Source organism: Lentinus tigrinus, assembly GCF_003813185.1.
Source record: "Lentinus tigrinus ALCF2SS1-7 unplaced genomic scaffold L226scaffold_3, whole genome shotgun sequence".
In the NCBI taxonomy this organism is placed as follows: Eukaryota; Fungi; Basidiomycota; class Agaricomycetes; order Polyporales; family Polyporaceae; genus Lentinus; species Lentinus tigrinus.
In genome coordinates, this window is record NW_027137912.1 from 1,849,835 (window position 1) to 1,867,884 (window position 18,050).

Genomic DNA, 18,050 nt, shown 5'->3' on the forward strand with positions numbered 1-18,050 from the left:
CGAAAGCTTCGGATCGTCCGGCCCGGAGCCCGGAGCCCTCGGATTACTTCGAGCATATTCGAGTGAGAGGGTTTCTCGTACTTCTACTAGTACCTCCTTCGCCTGTACCACTCACACCCACATCGACATGGACGAAATACCGCTATCATCTCTGTTCCACCGTGCTCTTACTACAGCGTCCAAGGCACTCAACCTTCCGACGATCGAGGACGAGACTCAGGTCAGCGAGATGGATGAGCATTTGTTTCTTCTCCGTTCATGCTGAACGGTCCATAGGAGCTCATACAGTCCGCCCTGATGGACTTGCGCCAATGCAGCTCGCGAGTAGCCAAGCTTTCCCTCTTCAGCACGAACGAGCAGCTCGCAGACATTGCGACCCGCGATCTCGTCTACATTCTCGTGCCATATGTGCTATCCGAGGTCCTATCGCGTGTCCGAACGACCGATACAGAGGAGAGGATTGATTTGGTCCGAAACGTGAAGGTGCGTCTGGATATCGTCCTTCTAAGCCCAACATGTTCACCGAGCTAGGCAGAGGCATCTGGAGTCATTCATCCACTACTTGGAACTGTATGGGATCGTAACGGAGGAGGACAAGGAGCTTTATGGACAATCTGCGTCCTCTGTCATCGATCCTGCGAAACGGAGGGAACTCAAGATCAAGCAATACAAGAGGGAGAAGGATATCAAGGCGCGGATTGAGGTGCGTTCAGCTTGGGCTTCCCCGTCGCTCGACGCTGACATGAGGTCCCAGGCCGTGAGGAAACGCACGGACCAGAACGCAGTGGAATCCAGCTCGAACATAGAGCTCATTGCTTCTGTTCTGCCATCACCCTCACAGAAGCCCTCAGACACCACCGCTGAGCATGACGCCGACATGGAGGAGGTACTCCGGGAAGCTGTGATCCTTCTTCTCCGCTTCATCTATACTGAAGCCCGGTCACAACTCGAGAGCACCAACCAAGAACTCGAGCTACTACACAATGTGCCCCCTACCCCACCTCAGCGCACCCCGTCAGACGATCCCCGTGTGGCACGGCAACGCCCGGAGGATGACATGTGGAAATTGGACGCGCCTCTCAACAGGGGAGGACCTGATGGCAAGGGACCTTTGCTGGATCCCCAGGGAAAGGTTCGTAACGTCTATCATACCATGACAGCGACAAAGGTTGACATCTTCTCCAGCCATTGCGCCCGTTCATGATCCTTCCGTCGAACGCGGCCGAGCGCGCGAGGCTCCAAGCACAAGTATTTCAGGCTGACCATCGACTGCCGACTATGACCGTAGACCAGTATCTGGAGATAGAGCGGCGGCGCGGCAATATCATTTCGGGAGGAGGGTGCGTGTATTCCAGCACTCACGCGGCTTATGCTCACGGTCATACAGACCCCAGTCCGAGTCCAAACCCACCTCCAAGGAGCAGCTTGCACTTGACGCTGAACAGGAAGGCACCGCTTTTGGGGAAGAGAAGGCAGAGGAGAAGAGGCAGAAGGATGAGGCTTGGGCTCAGTATACCGACACACATCCGAGGGGCGCCGGTAACACCATGAATCGCGGATAGGTGTCAGCGGATATCAGGCGGGATGTCAGGATTCCGGAAGAGATGAACTGTAGTATACAATGCTCATGGACATGTCACATCTGTAGCAAGTATGCGCCGTTGTAATGGTAGGATTCTTCTGTTCCTCACGCTTGTGTACAACAACATTCCGAGCTGCAAATAAGATAGGCGACTCCAACAAGATATACACAAGGTTAAAGAGTACATACAAGAATGGACGAAGCAGGAAGGTGTAAGATACGCTCTATCACGCCAGGAAGAGCTCAGCACTGACATTGAGACGCGTCGGGGATTTCGTTCTGTGGTGGTGATGTTACGTCGATCTCTGGGGGAACGGTTATGAGCCCGAAGTGAGTCAACGGGATGTTAGACACGTACTCGTGTTCTGTGCCTCTGTCTGCTCGTTCTCTTTCTCCATGCCGACTAGGGACATGGCGATCTTCTTGAACAAACTCTTCACATTGTGGCCCGCCTTCGCAGATGTTTCCATGAACATAATATTCAGCTGTGTTGCTTTCGCATTCGCCTCCTCAAGTGTGACTTGTCTATCACCACAGGCATCGCAATTAGACGACACGAGCAGGAGCCCCCATGAAGAGGTGAAGCGCACCGCTTGTCTGACAGGTCAGCCTTGTTGCCGACAAGGACGATAATCACGTCGTTCCCTCGCTCGGACCGGACATCGTCAATCCATTTTGAGGTCGAGAGGAATGATTGTCGATCTAGCATGGCTTCAGCCCAAGGTGCTTCTTCCCTTAGCATAGAGGAACCACTCACTTGTGATGTCAAAGACCACGATAGCGACGGAGCAATCACGGATGTACGAGGGGATGAGCGACCGATAGCGCTCCTACACTCGGCGAAGCCGTGGCCGTTACTTTGAACATCCTTGTGGTAAGAAGGAATGGTGCTGCTCTTACTTACTTGTCCAGCAGTGTCCCAGAGCTGTAATCGCACTGTCCGGTCCTCCAGGTACATGGCTTTGCTCAGGAAATCAATCCCAATTGTTGCTTGGTATGTGTTGTCGAACGTGTCATACATGAACCTAGCGGCAGCATCATGTCATTGAGCAACGAATGAAGATACAATGACAATGTATTGCAGAACGGAGAACACCCCAGACAAGACTGTACATACCTTGTAATTAGACTGGTCTTCCCCACACTCTGGTCACCGAGCAGCACAATCTTGCTCCGCTTGAGCGGAGGCGATGAGAAGTCGGCGGTCACAGGCGTCGTTGAAGACATGTTAAACACCTCAAGCAAAGGGGGAAGGAGATACGAGCCGGAGACCGGGAGGATATGAATGACGACGGCGGTGATGTGCTCGGCCGCCTGGTCAATGTTTCGGACAGCGGGAAGCTGTTTGGTGGTATTTGCCGCGCAGACCCAGCGCCGATTAGATAGGCGCGGTAATAGCTGATAAGATAGCGTTCATTATGGCGAATCGTGATTCGTGCGGTCCGTCGATTTTGTCTCGGAGGCCGTTTGCGGGTGCCCGAGAGCGACGCGACTCTCACCTGCTTGTTCCAAACCATTCACTGTCTCTGGAAGTCTGTAGCGATGAAGTTCGTTGACAAGATCGCTCAACATGATGCGCGGAGTCTCTTCTACACTTTCGAGTTCTTCCCGCCGAAGACCGACCAGGTGAAGACGCGCAGTTCAGGCTCGTGAGTACGACAGTCGAGGGGCTCATGTGTCATGTGTGCAGGGATTCGAAAACTTGGTAGCGCGTATTGCACGTATGGTCACGCTGAACCCGCTAGCGGTCAGCGTAACGTGGGGTGCAGGAGGGACGACGAAGGAGAGGTCGTTGGACTTGGCTGGATTGACGCAGCTTGAGTATGGCATGGACACGATCTTGCACTTGACATGTACGAACATGGTGCAGGGGACGGTGGATGCAGCGCTACGGGTGAGTAGGCTCAATTCCCCCCTATGTGCGCTTGCTCAGGGTTCCTTCAGGAAGCAAAGGAACGGGGCATTGAGAACATACTGGCCCTTCGAGGAGGTATGCGGATCCCGTATGCATCGAGATTACCATCTCATTAACACCATCCTAGACCCCCCTCGTGGCGCAGAACATTGGATACCCACCGACTCACGCTTCCAGCATGGTGCTGACCTTGTGCGCTACATCAAGTCGACCCCCGAGTTCGCAGACTTCTGCGTCGGCGTGGCAGGTCATTTTACCACCTTCACGATTATGGTACTCATGCTCACCACGCTGTTGGTGCAGCGTACCCTGATGGACATCCGGACAGAGAGACCAATGAAGACGGCGAGATCGAGCACCTGAAGGAGAAAGTTGACGCTGGCGCAGACTTCATCATCACGCAGCTGTTTTACGATGTGGACGGCTTTCTGCAATGGCACCAGAAGGTCCGCGCGAAAGGTACGTGGTCGCTTGATATCTCACATCCCATGTGTAGCTTACTGGTCGACAGGTATTACCGTGCCGATCATTCCTGGCATCATGCCTATCCAGACATATGCCTCCTTCCTCCGCATGACAAAACTTTGCGCTACTCGCGTGCCACCTAAGATGATGCACGACCTAGTTCCCATACGAGTACGGGTGTTCCAAATTCGGCATACGAACGTCGCAATTCTGACCAGCAACATTCACAGCATGATGACCAGAAAGTCAAGGAGTATGGTGTGAAGCTTGCAGTCGACATGATCAAGCAACTGCAAGCGGGGGGTATCCAGGGAGTTCACTTCTGCACACTGAACCTGGAGAAGAGCGTCACTCGCGTCCTCGAGACCTTGGGCTTGGCCGGCAACATCTCGCAAGCCACGAACAAGCTCATTGCGGTACGCTTCGTGATGTCTGCCTTCAGAAAGTCGTTGTCTGACTGCGATTCAGGATGTCGCTACACCTCCGGAGCGTACTATGACTCCACATGCTGCTTCAGATCGTGCAACGAAAGAGCTGGCATCTGTGCCTGCGCCAGAATCCGACGCGGGCAAAGGCGAGATCAACAACGCTGCGGACTGGGATGACTTCCCGAATGGCCGTTTCGGTGACTTCAAGAGTCCAGCGTATGGTGAGACGGACCGGTGGGGAAGTTCTGCTTTCCAGAGCAAGGCTCTTGCCGTGCCCCTCTCGCAGTGGGGTAACCCGAAGACCGCAGATGACCTTACTTCCCTGTTCCTCCGATACTTGCATTCCAAGGTCACAGCGACGCCGTTCTCGTCAACGCCGCTCTCACCCGAGTCGTTGATGATCTTCCCCCATTTGGAGCGCCTGACGAGCAAAGGATGGTGGACGGTCGGTTCGCAGCCCCCAGTCAACGGTGCTCCTTCCACGCATGATATTGTTGGCTGGGGACCTCGAGGGGGATACGTTTACCAGAAGTGCTTCGTCGAGTTCTTCGTGGAGCAGAAGGATGTGGAGCGGATAGTGAAGAAGGTCGAGGAGGAGGGTGCGGGATGGATCAGCTACTTCGCTGGCAATGCCAAGGTATGTATTCTGCCCAGCCCTACGGAACGCTTCTCATGAGCTTCATTAGGGTGAATTGCTGACGAACGTACCTGAGGGTGGTCGCAACGCCGTGACCTGGGGCGTCTTCCCAGGTCAGGAGATTGCGCAGACCACCATCATTGAGAAGGAGTCCTTCTTGTCGTGGAAGGTGAGCTTTTGAGTACACCCAGTTAATATCGAATTGTTGACAATGTTTACGCAGGATGAGGCATTCTCCATCTGGTCGGAGTGGGCATCATTCTATCCCCCAGCTTCTCAAGAGCGCAGCCTCTTGGAAGGTATTTATAACGGGCGCTGGTTGGTCAGCCTTGTCCACCATGACTACTTGGATCCTGCCACGTTGTGGACGTTCTTGTTCAAGGGAGATCATCCGCTCCTATAGTGTTCTTGCGCGTATCAGAAGCATTCCAATCCAAATTGGCTGTATCAATACTACGTATAGGCACCTCGACTGTGTAACATACATACTTCTTGCTCACTTGTTACGAATTTTGTGACTTCCTTGGCGTTTGCTGCGTGTGCAGCGATTTCAATATATTGTTTGACTTCCGTCATTCAGTAGCTGGGAAGCCAAGGCATAGAGGTGAGAAGGGGATCTGGATTCCGGAGGATGTGACATGGAGTCACGCGGTTCGGGCGGCGCGGTGGGCGTAACTGCGGGCTGTGACCGAGCGGGTGTTCTGAAGAGACACCGATGTGAAGGAGCTCATAACTTGTTCCCGACTACGACCCCCTCGCTTGCCAGCACGCTCTGCTGCCGCTCGACGCGACATGCGTCTTCCGCTCACTCTCGTTCTTGCCATTCAGTCGGTTCTGGCCCTGCAACCCGCGAAACGACACTACAACACACACAATTACTATGTCCTCGAACACGACCCTCTGGCAGGAGCATCGCTGGCCGAGTGCGCGAGTGCACTGGGCGTTGAGGTGGTAGAGCAGGCAGGGGAGCTCGCAAATCATTGGCTCGTTCGCATCGCGAAAGGTCTACAGAAGCGGGACACGGACCCCGTTATACGCTCATTAGAAGGCATACGGCAGGAGGCACGTTCGCAGCACCTTCTCCGGTCGGAAGACTTCCTGCGAAGACGAAGAGTAGCTTCCGCCGTCAGGCATGTGTTTCCCCAGACTCTCCGTCAGCGCGTCAAGCGCGCTCCACCACCTATACGACCGCCACCGGAGGACGTTGAGACTGCGGCCGAGGCCGCGCTTCGTCTCGGGATTCATGACCCCGAGTTTCAGCAGCAATGGCATCTTGTCAACGATGATTACCCGGAACACATGATGAACGTCACTCCGATATGGGACATGGGCATCACAGGGAACGGCGTCATCACAGCCTTGGTGGACGACGGCTTGGACTATACCAGCGACGATCTCGCCGCAAACTTCGTGAGTTTACCCTTCGTTTGTCTTCTACAGGTGCATGACCATCCTGCAGTATGCGTATGGATCATACGACTACAACGACCACACCGATCTCCCTACCCCCGTTCTCTTCGACGACCATCACGGGACGCGCTGCGCAGGACAGATTGCTGCAGTGAAGAACGACGTCTGTGGTGTCGGTATCGCATACGACTCCAAGGTCGCCGGCATTCGTATCCTCTCAGGACCCATCTCCGACATCGACGAGGCCGCTGCACTCAACTACGACTACCAGAACACCTCTATCTACTCATGCAGCTGGGGTCCCCCCGACGACGGCAGGTCAATGGAGGGACCCGGATACCTCATCAAGAAGGCCATGGTCAACGGCATCCAGCAGGGTCGTGGTGGCAAAGGCTCCGTCTTCGTCTTCGCAAGCGGTAACGGTGGACGTAGCGGCGACCAATGTAACTTCGATGGATACACCAACAGTATCTTTTCCGTTACGGTCGCCGCTATCGACTACAAGGGACTCCATCCAGACTACTCGGAAGCCTGTGCAGCCAACATGATAGTTGCTTACACCTCCGGTAGTGGTAAACACATCGTAAGCACCCTGTCTATCGCCGCCTGCGCCCGCTCTTATTCAGCGTTCCATAGACTACGACTGATAGAGGCAAGGACAAGTGCTCTCATTCACACGGTGGAACGTCTGCAGCTGCCCCGAACGCCGCTGGAGTCTTCGCTCTTGCATTGCAGGCTAAGTACGTGCGCCCATTTCCCTAAGGAATGCTTAGCTGATGGGACCTCACAGCCCCAATCTCAACTGGCGTGACATTCAACATATATGTGTACGCACCGCACTCCAGGTTAACCCCGACGACCCTGATTGGGAGACCACTGCGGCGGGCCGCCCGTACAGCTACAAGTACGGTTTTGGGAGCTTGAACGGTATCGAGTTTATCAAGGCCGCGCAGACATGGCAGTCCGTGAAGCCGCAGATCTGGATCGACCTACCCACGATACAGCTCAACAACGGCTCCATGGACTCGTTCGGAGCGACGAGCGGTGGAGAAGATATTGTCGCTGACGGCGTGCAGAGCAAGCTCACAGTCACTAGGGAGCTGCTCGAGCAGCGCAACTTCGATAAGCTTGAGCACATCACTGTCAAGGTGTGGATCACGCACAAGCGCCGCGGAGATGTTGAGGTCGAGCTGGTCAGCCCGAACGGGGTCAAGAGTGTTCTGGCGGCTCGCAGGTACGGCGACACCGCGGACACAGGTTATCCTGGCTGGACATTCATGACCGTTAAGCACTGGTACGTTTTCACACGACCTTCAGGTAGTGGTAGCGGCTTATTCCACCCTGTAGGGACGAAGATCCGGTTGGGGATTGGACGATCCGCGTCTCTGATCAGCGCAAGGAGGGCCAGACTGGTGTCTTTCTTGGATGGACCATGAGCCTCTGGGGTTCCGTCATGGATCCCGGCAAGGATATCCCGGTTTACCAAGTTCCAACGGAGGAGGACGTTCTTCCTCCCACACCCACGAGCACATCCGGTGACACCGATGCGTCTTCAACGGCGATATCAACCACCAGCTCCAAGACTATCCCTCGGCCCACAGAATATCTCCCGGGCGATAATGGAGACTCCGAAGGCGAGAAGTCGAAACCCGCATTCACCACAACCGCGGGTGCAGAGACATCAACTGAGTCGGCGAAGCCTGTGGAGGATGCTGCTGAGTCTGCATCTGCCTCTGCGTCCCCATCCGCGACCATCGTTCCCACACCTGACGAGGGTTGGTTCTCCGACCTTTCGAACTTAGTCACGAATCAGATCTGGTTCTTCGTCGCAATCGGTGCCGTCGTGCTCTTCGGCATTGGTGCTGGTCTGTTCTTCTGGAGACGTGCAGTCATGCGCAAGCGTCGCGCGAACTACTCGAGTCTTCGTGGGGACGATGACGTTCCCATGGGTGCGGTAAGCCGTATGAGTGGTGGCTCGCGCGGCCCTCAGCGGACGAAGGAGTTGTACGACGCCTTTGGGGAGGTGTCTGATGACGAAGATGCTGACGAGGAGACCGCGTTGCGTCCACACTCCATTTCCCCCGGTTTGGATACCGGTCTGCACTCTGGATTCTTGGAGGACGACGACCCCCCGACAGGTGGTAGTGGCGGCAGGCAGACGCGCTACAGGGACGAGCCTGATTCACCTGTGGAGAACGAGAAGCCGCACGAACGGTCAGACAGCCCGGAGAGCGCGAGCGGAAGTGGAACCGGTAGCGGTAGCAGTTGGGAGCACGCCTCAGAGACACGATAGTATCCAGTTCGCATTTAGATGTGCGTTGCTCCTTAGTATATCACTGTTCGTTTCCAACTTTTGTATTCCTCATATCGTACGCAAGGACGGGTAATATTTATGCGCTACATAACAGTACAGACACAACAAAGCATGACAGACGACGGTCGGAGACCACAGATAACTTACACAGATGAGTAGCGAAAGAAATAAGTGAATGGGGTCCTTAATCGGTCTCGATGAAACGCAGTTTGGAGTTATTCGCGACACGCATCCAGATGTCGAGATTTTCGTACTATATGGAAACAGTGAGCATCAAGCGCATAGCAGAGTAAGCGTCGAGACGAACCTCAATAATCGTCTCCATGAGCTGGGCTTCCGTGAAGCCACTGCTGAGGATGCGCGAACGAATGTCGACCATCGACATTTCGTCCGCGTCATCCTCCTCCTCATCCACGTCCATGTCGCGTTCTCCACCGGGGCCCTTGCCCAACCTCCTGCTACCGCGCGTGCGCCGACCCTTCTTGCCGCCTCGTGCCTGCTTGGCCATGTCCTTGATGAGGCGGAAGATCTTGCTGACGTCGGAGCGGTCGTGGTGCTGGGCGTCCTCCTCATCGTCGTGCAGGCTCTTCTTGCTGCAATCCATGAGACGCAGAGCCTCCTCCACGTCCTCGCGCGTGACATCGTCCGAGAAGCGGAGCCGGGCGAGCGCCTGAGCGAGGCGGAGTACACCCAGCAGCGTACGAGCGGAGGTGTAGGTGTGCGACTTCTTCTGCGCGTCATCGTCCTTCGACTCTTTACGCAGAGTCACATACTTCTCGATGATGAAGTTCGAAACCTCCGCTGGGACAACCGGCCGGAACTGACGAGCGCGCGCGATGTAGTGCCTCGAGGAGGAACGCTAGGTCAGCTCTCAATATGAAGTGGCTATGACACGATCTACTCACCTGATCAAGGTTGGATCGACGACATCGAACTCGAGGTGGGGATGCGTGTTATGCATGTGAACATACGTGACGTGGTTCGCAAGCATCTCGTCGTCCTCGCGCGAAGGCTTGTCGAGGATGAGGAAGAGGAGGTCGAAACGAGACAGCAGGGCGGCGGGAAGGTTGATATTCTCGACCGGAGTGATCTTAGGGTTGTAGCGGCCATACAATGGGTTAGCCGCAGCGAGGATAGATGTGCGCGCGTTGAGTGTAGTCGAAATTCCGGCCTTCGAGATGGAGATGGTCTGTTGCTCCATGACTTCGTGAATTGCAGTACGATCGGACTCCTCCATCTTGTCGAACTCATCGATGCAGCAGATGCCGTTGTCTGCGAGCACCAAAGCACCGCCCTCTGCCCAAAGAGTTGCATCAGTCTTGAGCGCGCTCCCTTGGGAGAGGGATGAAAACATACCAAGTACCATCTCGTCCGTCACTGGATCGCGCATGACAGCTGCCGTGAGACCGACACCGGACGATCCTCTGCCGGTGGTGTAGACTCCCCGTGGCGCGACCTTCGAGATGTACTTGAGCAGCTGCGACTTGGCCACACCGGGGTCACCCATGAGGCAGATGTTGAGGTCTCCGCGAATCTTCATACCATCGCCCATCGTCTTCGTCACGCCCCCTACCAGCAGGAGCAAGAGCGCCTTCTTCACGTCGATGTGTCCGTATATCTCGGGCGCGATGCTTTGAGCAAGTTTGGTGTACAATTGTGGGTCGCGCGCCAGGTCGTCTATCTGTTCGCTGATCTCGGGGGTAATCTCCATCGCACTATACTGCTTTTTGAGCTGGTGAATATGATGCACTTCCAGGAATGTGTCGGTTAGCAGGCCGGCGCGGATGGCTTGGTAGCCCGTGTAAGGAATAGGGAGGAAGATCCCGCCAAGATGAACTATGTCGCCAGGGTTCATGTGTCGCGTTAGCGAGCCATGGACATGTACGGTCATGGATCGAGGTATATGGCCTACTGGCACTTGGTCGGCCTACACCGACGTCAAATAACGTCTTGCTGCTACAGAGATCGAGTGCGTACCATCTCCTGGATCCTGACCTCTTGGAACGGGCTGAAGCGACATGCCCGAGTCTGCATGTGGAGGGTACCGCGAATACCGTTCCTCTTGCAGCTCTCTTCGTTTTGACAATCGAAGATAGGCTGGAACTCCTTCCGTGAAATATCTTGGAATGTCTCGGAACCACAAGAGTCGCATGTATACGCGTTGACACGTAGGAGGGGCTTGACTTCGGAGACGCGTGTTACGATTCCTCGTACCGTGATGAGGTGTCCAAGATGTGCGCCCTTCACATCACGCACGGCCATAGCAATATCTGAGCGAAGAGGCTGAAAGTAGAGGTTGCTGGGTGCTAGTCAGATTGATGGCTCGTGGATAGCTTGGTGGGTTGCGTACTATCTTCGGAGCAAGTGGTTTGGAAACTGTTGTTGTCCAGCTTCCGACCTCTCGTTCTGTTGACGACGCTGCTGGAGAATCACGTCTATGACCTCATCGTGCTCACTGATGTCTTTCGTAGGTTCTGGCATCAACGCATCAACAACTTCGCTGAAGAGGGAGATGTAGCGTCGCGCGTTCTTGCGAATCCTTGAGACCAATTCCGACACCGTTCGCTCGTGCTGGTCGACAATGTTGGATAAATAACATCAAAATAGACTGCTACACACCTGCGAGATGTCCTCAAGATCCACTACCAGCATCTCCTGCTCCCGGTTCGCCACCCTTTGCTGCAGGTAGAGTAAGGCGCCGCGCAGGCTCATGAGGATGCTGATGACGCACCAATTGCTTCATGTATTTCAGACTTTTTGTCCTCGCAGGCATATCGCCGTCATCTTGCAGGTCTATCTCAGCTAGGCCGTCAGCAACATCTTGCTCGAACGTCGATAGGAAGTCTTTGATGCGCTCTAGAACATCGTCAGTGGCTTTCGACGCGTCGAAACAGGCAGTATGCACCTTTTTCCTGGTTGTAGTCAACATCGAGAAGAAGTACTGGTAGTGACATCGCGAAAAACGCGTGAATACGCGGGGAAGAGGGTGAGCGGCTCAGGCAGTCGTGGTTGTGGTCGCGTTGAGAGGCGAGTGACGTGTGACAGGACGCGACACTTTGGCGCCAAACGCATTTCCCGCCCGCCGGAACTTTGACCGTGGACTTTGACCGCCACTTGCTGCTCCTACGGCTTCCCCCTCGCCCAGTCCATACTCTTGCTACCCTTGCCGTGAATATCTTTTCTTTCTTCATTCAATTTACGTCGTTGACCGGGAGTTTTTGTTAGCCAAAAGGAGAGGTGAGGGTCGTGGTTCTAGGACCCTCCAGCCTCCTGAACAGGAACTTGCAGAACAACGTTCCCTCTCACGAAATCACACATATTGTATGGTGGCAGGAAGTGGATCTATTACACTGGTGCGTTGCGCATGTCGCAGTCTTCGCCTCATGACACTCAGCATCCGAAATTCTTCAGATGAAGCGGAGTAGGGACTCGAGCAACGCTGCGGTCCTATCCAAACGGCCTAAGGGCCTCACACGAGGTAAGTAGTCGCTTGTTCGCATCACTTCAATGTGTGCCCATCAACTCGCGTTGTAGAACCACCCCGACGCCGTCCGACACACGAGGTGTGGGTGGAGGTGCCCCCGGTCAACAAATGGTCGGTGTCCGCTATATTTGTTCTCATGCCATGTCAACCTAACGAATATCTTGGATCCCAGTGTCGTCGCAAAACGTCGGTGACATCTATGATCGCTGGGTTCCTCTTATGAAACGCACTAACCTGTGAACTTCACAGAGACACACTACATCCCTACCGGTGATGAAGAGTCTGAAAATGACGGGGTTCCCATCCTCGGAGAGGTATCACCTGACGACGACGAGGACGATGATGACACCGTCCCGATCCGCACGTTGGACGACTTCGTCTTCTTCGATGTCAAAACCTTGGAGTACGTCTCCTCCGAGGCTCTCCTCGCCGACCAAATCTCCGAAGGCATTGTTGGTGTTGGTGTCGTGCGTCCTTATGCGGACGACGACAACGACGACGACGATGGTGATGATGAGGAGGAGGGGGAGTTCACTACAAGGGGTCAGCGACTCCTTCTCTCGAGCGTCGTCGAGTGTAGTTTGCACTCGATATCAGATGATGAGCAGCTTGACAGGTCAGTCGGTCCTTGGTATATTATTTCTGTTCTAATCGATTGAACAGAAAAATATACATCCGCACGCAATACGCGTGGTATATTTTGTTAGTCCCCGCACAACCATACGCTCGTTACCACCGATCCCTCCAACGTCACCATCACATCGCGGACGCCGTCATCACGCAATCTTTGGAAGACCCAGAGACGACCGTAGACAGGCTTCTGGCTCACATCAACTGTCCCTCCGCAGATGCCCTTCCAAGGTACATGGGTGTTGTGACCGCTGAAGACCTCACAAGTTCACCATTTGTGAGTTGCATTGGTACTTTCTTGGTACTCCGTCCCTCTCTAACACTTGTCCAGGTTGCCTACTTGACTATGGTCATGGACAGGATCTCGGACGACGGGTCTTGGCTCTATCAACAGGTGCTGCGCGCCAACGTCATTCAGTCGTTGTACCCTGATCTATCCCCAAGTCCAACTCCCTCTGTGTCTTCTGGTCCTGGTCAGCATCCTCGTCGTCGGTGGAAGGACGTTGAGAAGAACCTCCTACAACACTCCGATCACACAGTTGTGACACCTAGAGTCGGCGCGATTGCTAAACTCATGTTTTCGCAAGATCTGAAAACTGTCCCCCTGTCACCTGACTCAAATCCGGAGGCGTTGCCGCCTGCTCCCGCTCACACCATCCACCACGACGATCCGATATCTATGGAGTGGGTTCAATCCACCGACGATCCACATGTGTTCAAGAGCATTTTGATTGACGGCACTCCGTACCAAGTAAGCTCTCGTCCATCATCGAGAGGCTATAGGACTCACATCACTTCCAGTCTGGTGATTTCGTCATAGTGCAGGTTGGTGACGACTCAGACAAGGGTCGGTCGAGGAATGCAGTGTCAGCTGAAGCCTGGTGCCCTTCCAATAGACTGGCAAACAAGAAGTGGTAAGTTTTCTCGCAATTAATACTTGGATCTGTCTGACCTGCTCGAGTAGGTTTTGCAAGATCAACTACTTCTTTGAAAAGCTGGTCAAGGGCCAAGGTATGAAGAAGTTCTTCCATGCACAGTGGCTTGTGCATGGGTCCAAGACCCTCCTCCAGGAGGTCGCACACCCTCGGGCCCTATACTGGCTCAACGAGTGTGACGACTTGGATGTGGAGTGTATATACTGCCACTGCAACGTCACGACTCTTGTGCCTGGTCAGGTTGAACCTCTTGAGGACATCACAGGCCCTGAAAACAATTTCTTCCTTGGGTAAGCCTGTTTCTTGTCCCACCTGGTGTGAAGACAAGCTTCACTAACATATGATGTGCAGGTTGATGTTGGATGATGAGTGTCACTCATTCAGACAACCAACAACGATAGAAATCGATGAAGCCCTTTCTTACTGTGACAAGCACCGTCCCTGTGTCCCCTGTGGGCTCTCCATCAAGCACGATGTTCACATGATGTGGACTCCACTCCCCAAAGGCGGATATACCCATCTCGGTGTGCCCTACCACATCAATGACTTCGTGTATGTGCACACCCACACAGCCCAGAAGGGAGGCGCCGTTCTCCTTGACATCGTCCAGATCACCGCCTTCCTTGACGATGCTGAGGCTGGACTTCGCTTCAGGATCCGCAGATATGTTCGTTATGATGAGGTGGTCAAGGGTTCAAGTGCTTTACTTCCTCAAGATAATGTGAGTAATCCTCCAAATTCTGTGATTGATGCATTGGCCTTCTGACAGTTCAATAGCGCCGACTGGTGCAAACTGATGTCTTCAGCAGTGTCAAACCCGACTTTGTTGAGGGCAAGGCTTATGTTGCCTGTCTAGCATCAGCCAGGGCAAGGGAGGACTGGGTGCAGAGAGATGATCACTTCTACTGTGATCTCTTCCAGCTCAGTGGTGACTGCCATACACTGGGTCCTCTGTTGCCCTCAGCACTCCCCCTGTGCCAATCCTGCCATGCTGAAGCCCTGGATGGCCACTTGGTTGAGGAAAGCCTAAGGGCAACACATCACAGGCTAAGAGGGCTGGAGCTATTTGCAGGTGTGTCTGAATGATTGCCTCAATTTTCATGATATAACTGGAAATCCTACAGGTGCTGGTGGACTCTCTACAGGCCTAGAGATGTCTGGTTTCATTGAAACCAAGTGGGCAGTTGAGTTTTCACCCAGTGCAGCCAAGACTTTCCAGCAAGTATTGTAATTTCATTTGTTGCTCAATTCTAATTCTTGTCTTGTGCAGGGCAAATCATCCTGGTGCTGTAACATACAACCAGTCATCCAACTGCCTGCTGGAGCATGCCATCAAAGTGGCAGAGGGAAGACATCTACCACCTCTCTATCCCACTGTGGAGGGATGTAGAGTTGAAGAGCTTCCTCCTCTGCCATCAAGAGATGAGGTAGACTTCATCTATGGAGGTGTGTGAGGCTAGTTTACCATCACATGCCTGATTCACTTATGTATTTACTTCCAGGACCACCCTGCCAGAGTTTTTCTATTATGAATCACTGCAGAGTAAGTCTGTGCTACTGTCATACATATTTTCCTACTCAACATGAACCCTGTTTAGCGTCCAGATGATAAGAGGTAAGGTATTCAGCTTAGCTAGTCTTGTTCCAGTCTCTCACAACTTGCACAGAAGTACACTTGTGTGCAACATGATCTCATATGTGGAGTACTATTGTCCGCAGTACTTCCTATTGGAGAATGTGGTTGGAATATTCTCCTACCACCTGGACAGGCAGGGTCAAGGCAAGCATGTGGTCAAGAAACTCCGTATGGGGGTGGTAAAGTTCATCCTCCGTGCCCTGACAGCTCTTGGGTATGTTATGAGTACACTATGGACCATTTTTGGCTAACTTACATTGATTTTAGGTACCAGGTCCAGTTCCGTGTTCTACAAGCTGGCCAATATGGGGCACCTCAGGGACGCAGAAGAGTCATTTTTCTGGGTGCAAGAGGGGATGTTCCCATGCCAAGCTATCCTGTGCCCCAATATGCATATGCCATACCTGTGCAGAACCTCAATCTTCCCAACTGTGAGGTACTCTATCCCACATTCCGTGTTGGTCATGGAAAAGAGGGGCACCAGTGTGCCCCTCTTCCTGCTGTCACTGTTGATGATGCCATCTCTGACTTGGTGAGCATTCTTTGGCACCTAACAATTACCAAGAAGTGATGCTAATGTTAGTAACTTGTAGCCCAAGTTTGATTGGTATGCCATGCAAGTATGCATATTGCTGCACTTCACTGATATTTCACCAGGCAAAACCCCCACCGAACCATTGACCAATCAGACAAGGATAAGCATGAGCTGAAGAAGCGTCAAAAGCAGGGAATTCCAGCCTTTCATGCCTTGCACAAGAGAGCATCTTCCCTGCCCCTGATTGACAGCACTTATCCTGGATACAACAAGCCCACTGACTATGTATCCCCACCAAATACACGCTACCAGATGTGGCTCAGAGGTGAAGGTGGGGATAAGGTCACAGGTCATTATACAGCAAGATTTGGGGCTGATGTGGTAGAACGGTATGTTAACATTGTTTTTGTCATCGAGATAGATGCTGACAAGTTTACTCAGAGTGTGCAACATTCCTATGACCAGCAAGACAAACTCATATCCAAACCACTCAGGTGCGCTACCTACACTATTCTCATAAATTAATTTCCCTTCTTACTAGTTGTAGATTTGCCATTGGAGCTCCGACTGGGAACCTTTCTAGGAAATGGAAAGTCAAAGCCACAATATCAGAGTGAGTGCTGAAATAAGCATTTATTTATTCCCACTTGTATGACCAGACTTCTCTCAGCTTTATATGGGAGGCTTCATGGTTATGGCCATTTCCGTACAGCCATGACCTCAATGTTGCCTAACTGTAAGGGTGGCAGGGTCATACATCCCAATGTAAGTCACCATAAGTACAGTGCTTATGAGTGCTTGAAGGACTAATCAAGCATGCCTCAGCAAAAGAGAGTCCTGACTCTGCGAGAATATGCACGGTCACAAGGGTTTCCTGACTCATATCAATTTCTTTCGACCAGCACCACACCAAGCAAGGTCCTTGAGGATGTATGGATTCCACCTATTTTATAAGTCATGAGCTTACACTAGCTTGCAGCAAATGCGGCAGATAGGCAATGCGGTCCCAGTGCCTCTTGCGCTAGCACTTGGCAAGGCAGTAGGCAAGGCATTGATTCAGCTATGGGAGGAGGGAGGGGATGAAGTACAAGGGTAGTGATTGACCTTAGAGTCAACTTACTAGTTCTTCCAACATCATACATGGACGCTATAGTACGCTATACCAAAGGACAGAACCATGCAACCAAAGACACAAGCATTATACACACTTCTTCTTCATGCCTTGTTCAAAATATCTTCGACGCGCTGGACCTTGCTCTCGTTGCCAGTGCCCGGAGCGATCTCTCGATCTACTCGCGTGCCAATGCGGATGTCTGTCGCGATGCGCGGCGCGCCCTTTGCGTGCACAGCGGCATGGCAATCATGGATTGCCTTCATTACTTCCGACCAGGGACCCTCTGTCGAAAGATTATTACGACGCTAGCTGATAGGACCGACATGTGCGACTCACCAAGGTTTGTTCCGTACCCGCTGCATTGAGAAGGATGCAATAGTTCAGTGGGTGTACGCGCAGTAAATTCGTGAGCGAACGCGCGAAGATATGGAACCTCATCGCTTACTGCAACTGCTCCAGAGACTCAACGATCAGTGGCGGCAGTACGAGGATGGCGGAGAGATGCGAACCTTGAACTTGAGGCCTGTCTTCTCGAGGACACGGATGCACTCCGCGATGTACTCGGCGACCTAGCGCGACTTGTTTCGGCATAAGGGTTGCATGAGTGGAAGGCCAACACGCACTGAGGGTTCGGCTGTGCCCATCGGAACGAGACAAAAATCTGGGACGTGAAGCACGAAGACGTCAGTCCATACACGGCGCGACCGACCAGAGGAGATACAGAAACGTACCCGCAACCGCGTAGAGATCCGTTGAAGAGGTCCCAGACATGATATCGAACGATGTTTGAATCCGGAGACAAAACGCAACTTGGGAGAGTAAGACGTTGGAGGCAAGAGGCAGAGTGCGCGATCTCGACCGGACCCCGCGCGCCGTGTGCGCTCGAGATGACGCGCTTGACGCCCACAACGTCCTTGCCTTCCACCACGCCTGCGGAGCCTGTCTGTTCCTCGCACTTGATCCGA

At 53.3% G+C, this 18,050-nt stretch overlaps 7 protein-coding genes across 7 annotated transcripts; 4 read left to right on the forward strand and 3 right to left on the reverse strand.

Annotated features, from left to right (window-relative positions):
- Positions 1-99: 99 nt before the first annotated feature.
- On the forward strand, positions 100-1,678 carry L226DRAFT_479219 (serine/threonine protein phosphatase PP2A-associated protein). Its single transcript, XM_067676835.1, has 6 exons — positions 100-220; positions 277-483; positions 536-703; positions 755-1,132; positions 1,186-1,340; positions 1,388-1,678. Exons 1-6 carry the CDS (start codon positions 128-130, stop codon positions 1,560-1,562), a joined length of 1,176 nt encoding a protein of 391 aa, XP_067541004.1. The 5' UTR covers positions 100-127; the 3' UTR covers positions 1,563-1,678.
- A 93-nt stretch (positions 1,679-1,771) lies between these two features.
- On the reverse strand, positions 1,772-2,906 carry L226DRAFT_530596 (ras-domain-containing protein). Its single transcript, XM_067679895.1, has 6 exons — positions 2,700-2,906; positions 2,487-2,607; positions 2,340-2,412; positions 2,173-2,284; positions 1,941-2,107; positions 1,772-1,887 (listed from the first exon to the last, which is right to left on the reverse strand). Exons 1-6 carry the CDS (start codon positions 2,807-2,809, stop codon positions 1,826-1,828), a joined length of 645 nt encoding a protein of 214 aa, XP_067541005.1. The 5' UTR covers positions 2,810-2,906; the 3' UTR covers positions 1,772-1,825.
- Positions 2,907-3,041: 135 nt separating this feature from the next.
- Positions 3,042-5,557, forward strand: L226DRAFT_550453 (MTHFR-domain-containing protein). The gene is made up of 10 exons (XM_067682754.1): positions 3,042-3,208; positions 3,273-3,476; positions 3,527-3,572; positions 3,625-3,744; positions 3,801-3,956; positions 4,009-4,133; positions 4,193-4,378; positions 4,431-5,027; positions 5,077-5,196; positions 5,251-5,557. Exons 1-10 carry the CDS (start codon positions 3,125-3,127, stop codon positions 5,428-5,430), a joined length of 1,818 nt encoding a protein of 605 aa, XP_067541006.1. The 5' UTR covers positions 3,042-3,124; the 3' UTR covers positions 5,431-5,557.
- Positions 5,558-5,738: 181 nt separating this feature from the next.
- L226DRAFT_479228 (uncharacterized protein) lies at positions 5,739-8,931 on the forward strand. Its single transcript, XM_067676836.1, has 5 exons — positions 5,739-6,437; positions 6,487-7,020; positions 7,074-7,177; positions 7,228-7,731; positions 7,785-8,931. Exons 1-5 carry the CDS (start codon positions 5,820-5,822, stop codon positions 8,728-8,730), a joined length of 2,706 nt encoding a protein of 901 aa, XP_067541007.1. The 5' UTR covers positions 5,739-5,819; the 3' UTR covers positions 8,731-8,931.
- L226DRAFT_479232 (DNA replication licensing factor MCM7) lies at positions 8,793-11,765 on the reverse strand. The gene is made up of 9 exons (XM_067676837.1): positions 11,657-11,765; positions 11,483-11,607; positions 11,371-11,430; positions 11,102-11,322; positions 10,729-11,050; positions 10,108-10,678; positions 9,657-10,047; positions 9,059-9,596; positions 8,793-9,004 (listed from the first exon to the last, which is right to left on the reverse strand). The coding sequence occupies exons 1-9, from the start codon at positions 11,703-11,705 to the stop codon at positions 8,936-8,938; spliced, it is 2,346 nt and encodes a 781-aa protein (XP_067541008.1). The 5' UTR covers positions 11,706-11,765; the 3' UTR covers positions 8,793-8,935.
- Positions 11,766-12,486: 721 nt separating this feature from the next.
- On the forward strand, positions 12,487-17,067 carry L226DRAFT_454668 (S-adenosyl-L-methionine-dependent methyltransferase; the record flags this gene model as incomplete). The annotated part of the gene is made up of 19 exons (XM_067675192.1): positions 12,487-12,851; positions 12,899-13,142; positions 13,197-13,322; positions 13,374-13,616; positions 13,667-13,779; positions 13,830-14,090; positions 14,152-14,521; positions 14,578-14,872; positions 14,925-15,027; positions 15,071-15,246; positions 15,303-15,347; positions 15,449-15,650; positions 15,704-15,968; positions 16,030-16,043; positions 16,094-16,413; positions 16,513-16,584; positions 16,642-16,736; positions 16,797-16,901; positions 16,951-17,067. Coding segments are annotated over 19 exons (3,531 nt in total), but the record flags the coding sequence as incomplete, so codon positions are not given.
- Positions 16,974-17,926, reverse strand: L226DRAFT_609337 (uncharacterized protein). The gene is made up of 5 exons (XM_067686046.1): positions 17,817-17,926; positions 17,709-17,746; positions 17,595-17,654; positions 17,422-17,461; positions 16,974-17,368 (listed from the first exon to the last, which is right to left on the reverse strand). Exons 1-5 carry the CDS (start codon positions 17,854-17,856, stop codon positions 17,187-17,189), a joined length of 360 nt encoding a protein of 119 aa, XP_067541010.1. The 5' UTR covers positions 17,857-17,926; the 3' UTR covers positions 16,974-17,186.
- Between the last annotated feature and the right edge of the window lie 124 nt (positions 17,927-18,050).

Excerpts from the sequence above, each read along its gene's own strand:
- L226DRAFT_479219 (XM_067676835.1), top strand. The coding sequence starts at position 128 with ATGGACGAAATACCGCTATCATCTCTGTTCCACCGTGCTCTTACTACA. Across the intron at positions 484-535 it reads ATTTGGTCCGAAACGTGAAG|AGGCATCTGGAGTCATTCAT; the intron begins GTGCGTCTGGAT and ends CGAGCTAGGCAG. Across the intron at positions 704-754 it reads ATATCAAGGCGCGGATTGAG|GCCGTGAGGAAACGCACGGA; the intron begins GTGCGTTCAGCT and ends ATGAGGTCCCAG.
- L226DRAFT_530596 (XM_067679895.1), bottom strand. The coding sequence starts at position 2,809 with ATGTCTTCAACGACGCCTGTGACCGCCGACTTCTCATCGCCTCCGCTC. Across the intron at positions 2,413-2,486 it reads TCTGGGACACTGCTGGACAA|GAGCGCTATCGGTCGCTCAT; the intron begins GTAAGTAAGAGC and ends CGCCGAGTGTAG. Across the intron at positions 2,108-2,172 it reads GCTGACCTGTCAGACAAGCG|ACAAGTCACACTTGAGGAGG; the intron begins GTGCGCTTCACC and ends CTGTGGTGATAG.
- L226DRAFT_550453 (XM_067682754.1), top strand. The coding sequence starts at position 3,125 with ATGAAGTTCGTTGACAAGATCGCTCAACATGATGCGCGGAGTCTCTTC. Across the intron at positions 3,477-3,526 it reads CGGTGGATGCAGCGCTACGG|GAAGCAAAGGAACGGGGCAT; the intron begins GTGAGTAGGCTC and ends GGGTTCCTTCAG. Across the intron at positions 4,379-4,430 it reads CCACGAACAAGCTCATTGCG|GATGTCGCTACACCTCCGGA; the intron begins GTACGCTTCGTG and ends ACTGCGATTCAG.
- L226DRAFT_479228 (XM_067676836.1), top strand. The coding sequence starts at position 5,820 with ATGCGTCTTCCGCTCACTCTCGTTCTTGCCATTCAGTCGGTTCTGGCC. Across the intron at positions 7,178-7,227 it reads GCTCTTGCATTGCAGGCTAA|CCCCAATCTCAACTGGCGTG; the intron begins GTACGTGCGCCC and ends GGGACCTCACAG. Across the intron at positions 7,732-7,784 it reads TTCATGACCGTTAAGCACTG|GGACGAAGATCCGGTTGGGG; the intron begins GTACGTTTTCAC and ends TCCACCCTGTAG.
- L226DRAFT_479232 (XM_067676837.1), bottom strand. The coding sequence starts at position 11,705 with ATGTCACTACCAGTACTTCTTCTCGATGTTGACTACAACCAGGAAAAA. Across the intron at positions 10,679-10,728 it reads AGGTCAGGATCCAGGAGATG|GCCGACCAAGTGCCAGTAGG; the intron begins GTACGCACTCGA and ends ACGTCGGTGTAG. Across the intron at positions 9,005-9,058 it reads TCATGGAGACGATTATTGAG|TACGAAAATCTCGACATCTG; the intron begins GTTCGTCTCGAC and ends GTTTCCATATAG.
- L226DRAFT_609337 (XM_067686046.1), bottom strand. The coding sequence starts at position 17,856 with ATGTCTGGGACCTCTTCAACGGATCTCTACGCGGTTGCGG. Across the intron at positions 17,747-17,816 it reads GGATCTCTACGCGGTTGCGG|ATTTTTGTCTCGTTCCGATG; the intron begins GTACGTTTCTGT and ends TTCACGTCCCAG. Across the intron at positions 17,462-17,594 it reads AGACAGGCCTCAAGTTCAAG|TTGCATCCTTCTCAATGCAG; the intron begins GTTCGCATCTCT and ends CCCACTGAACTA.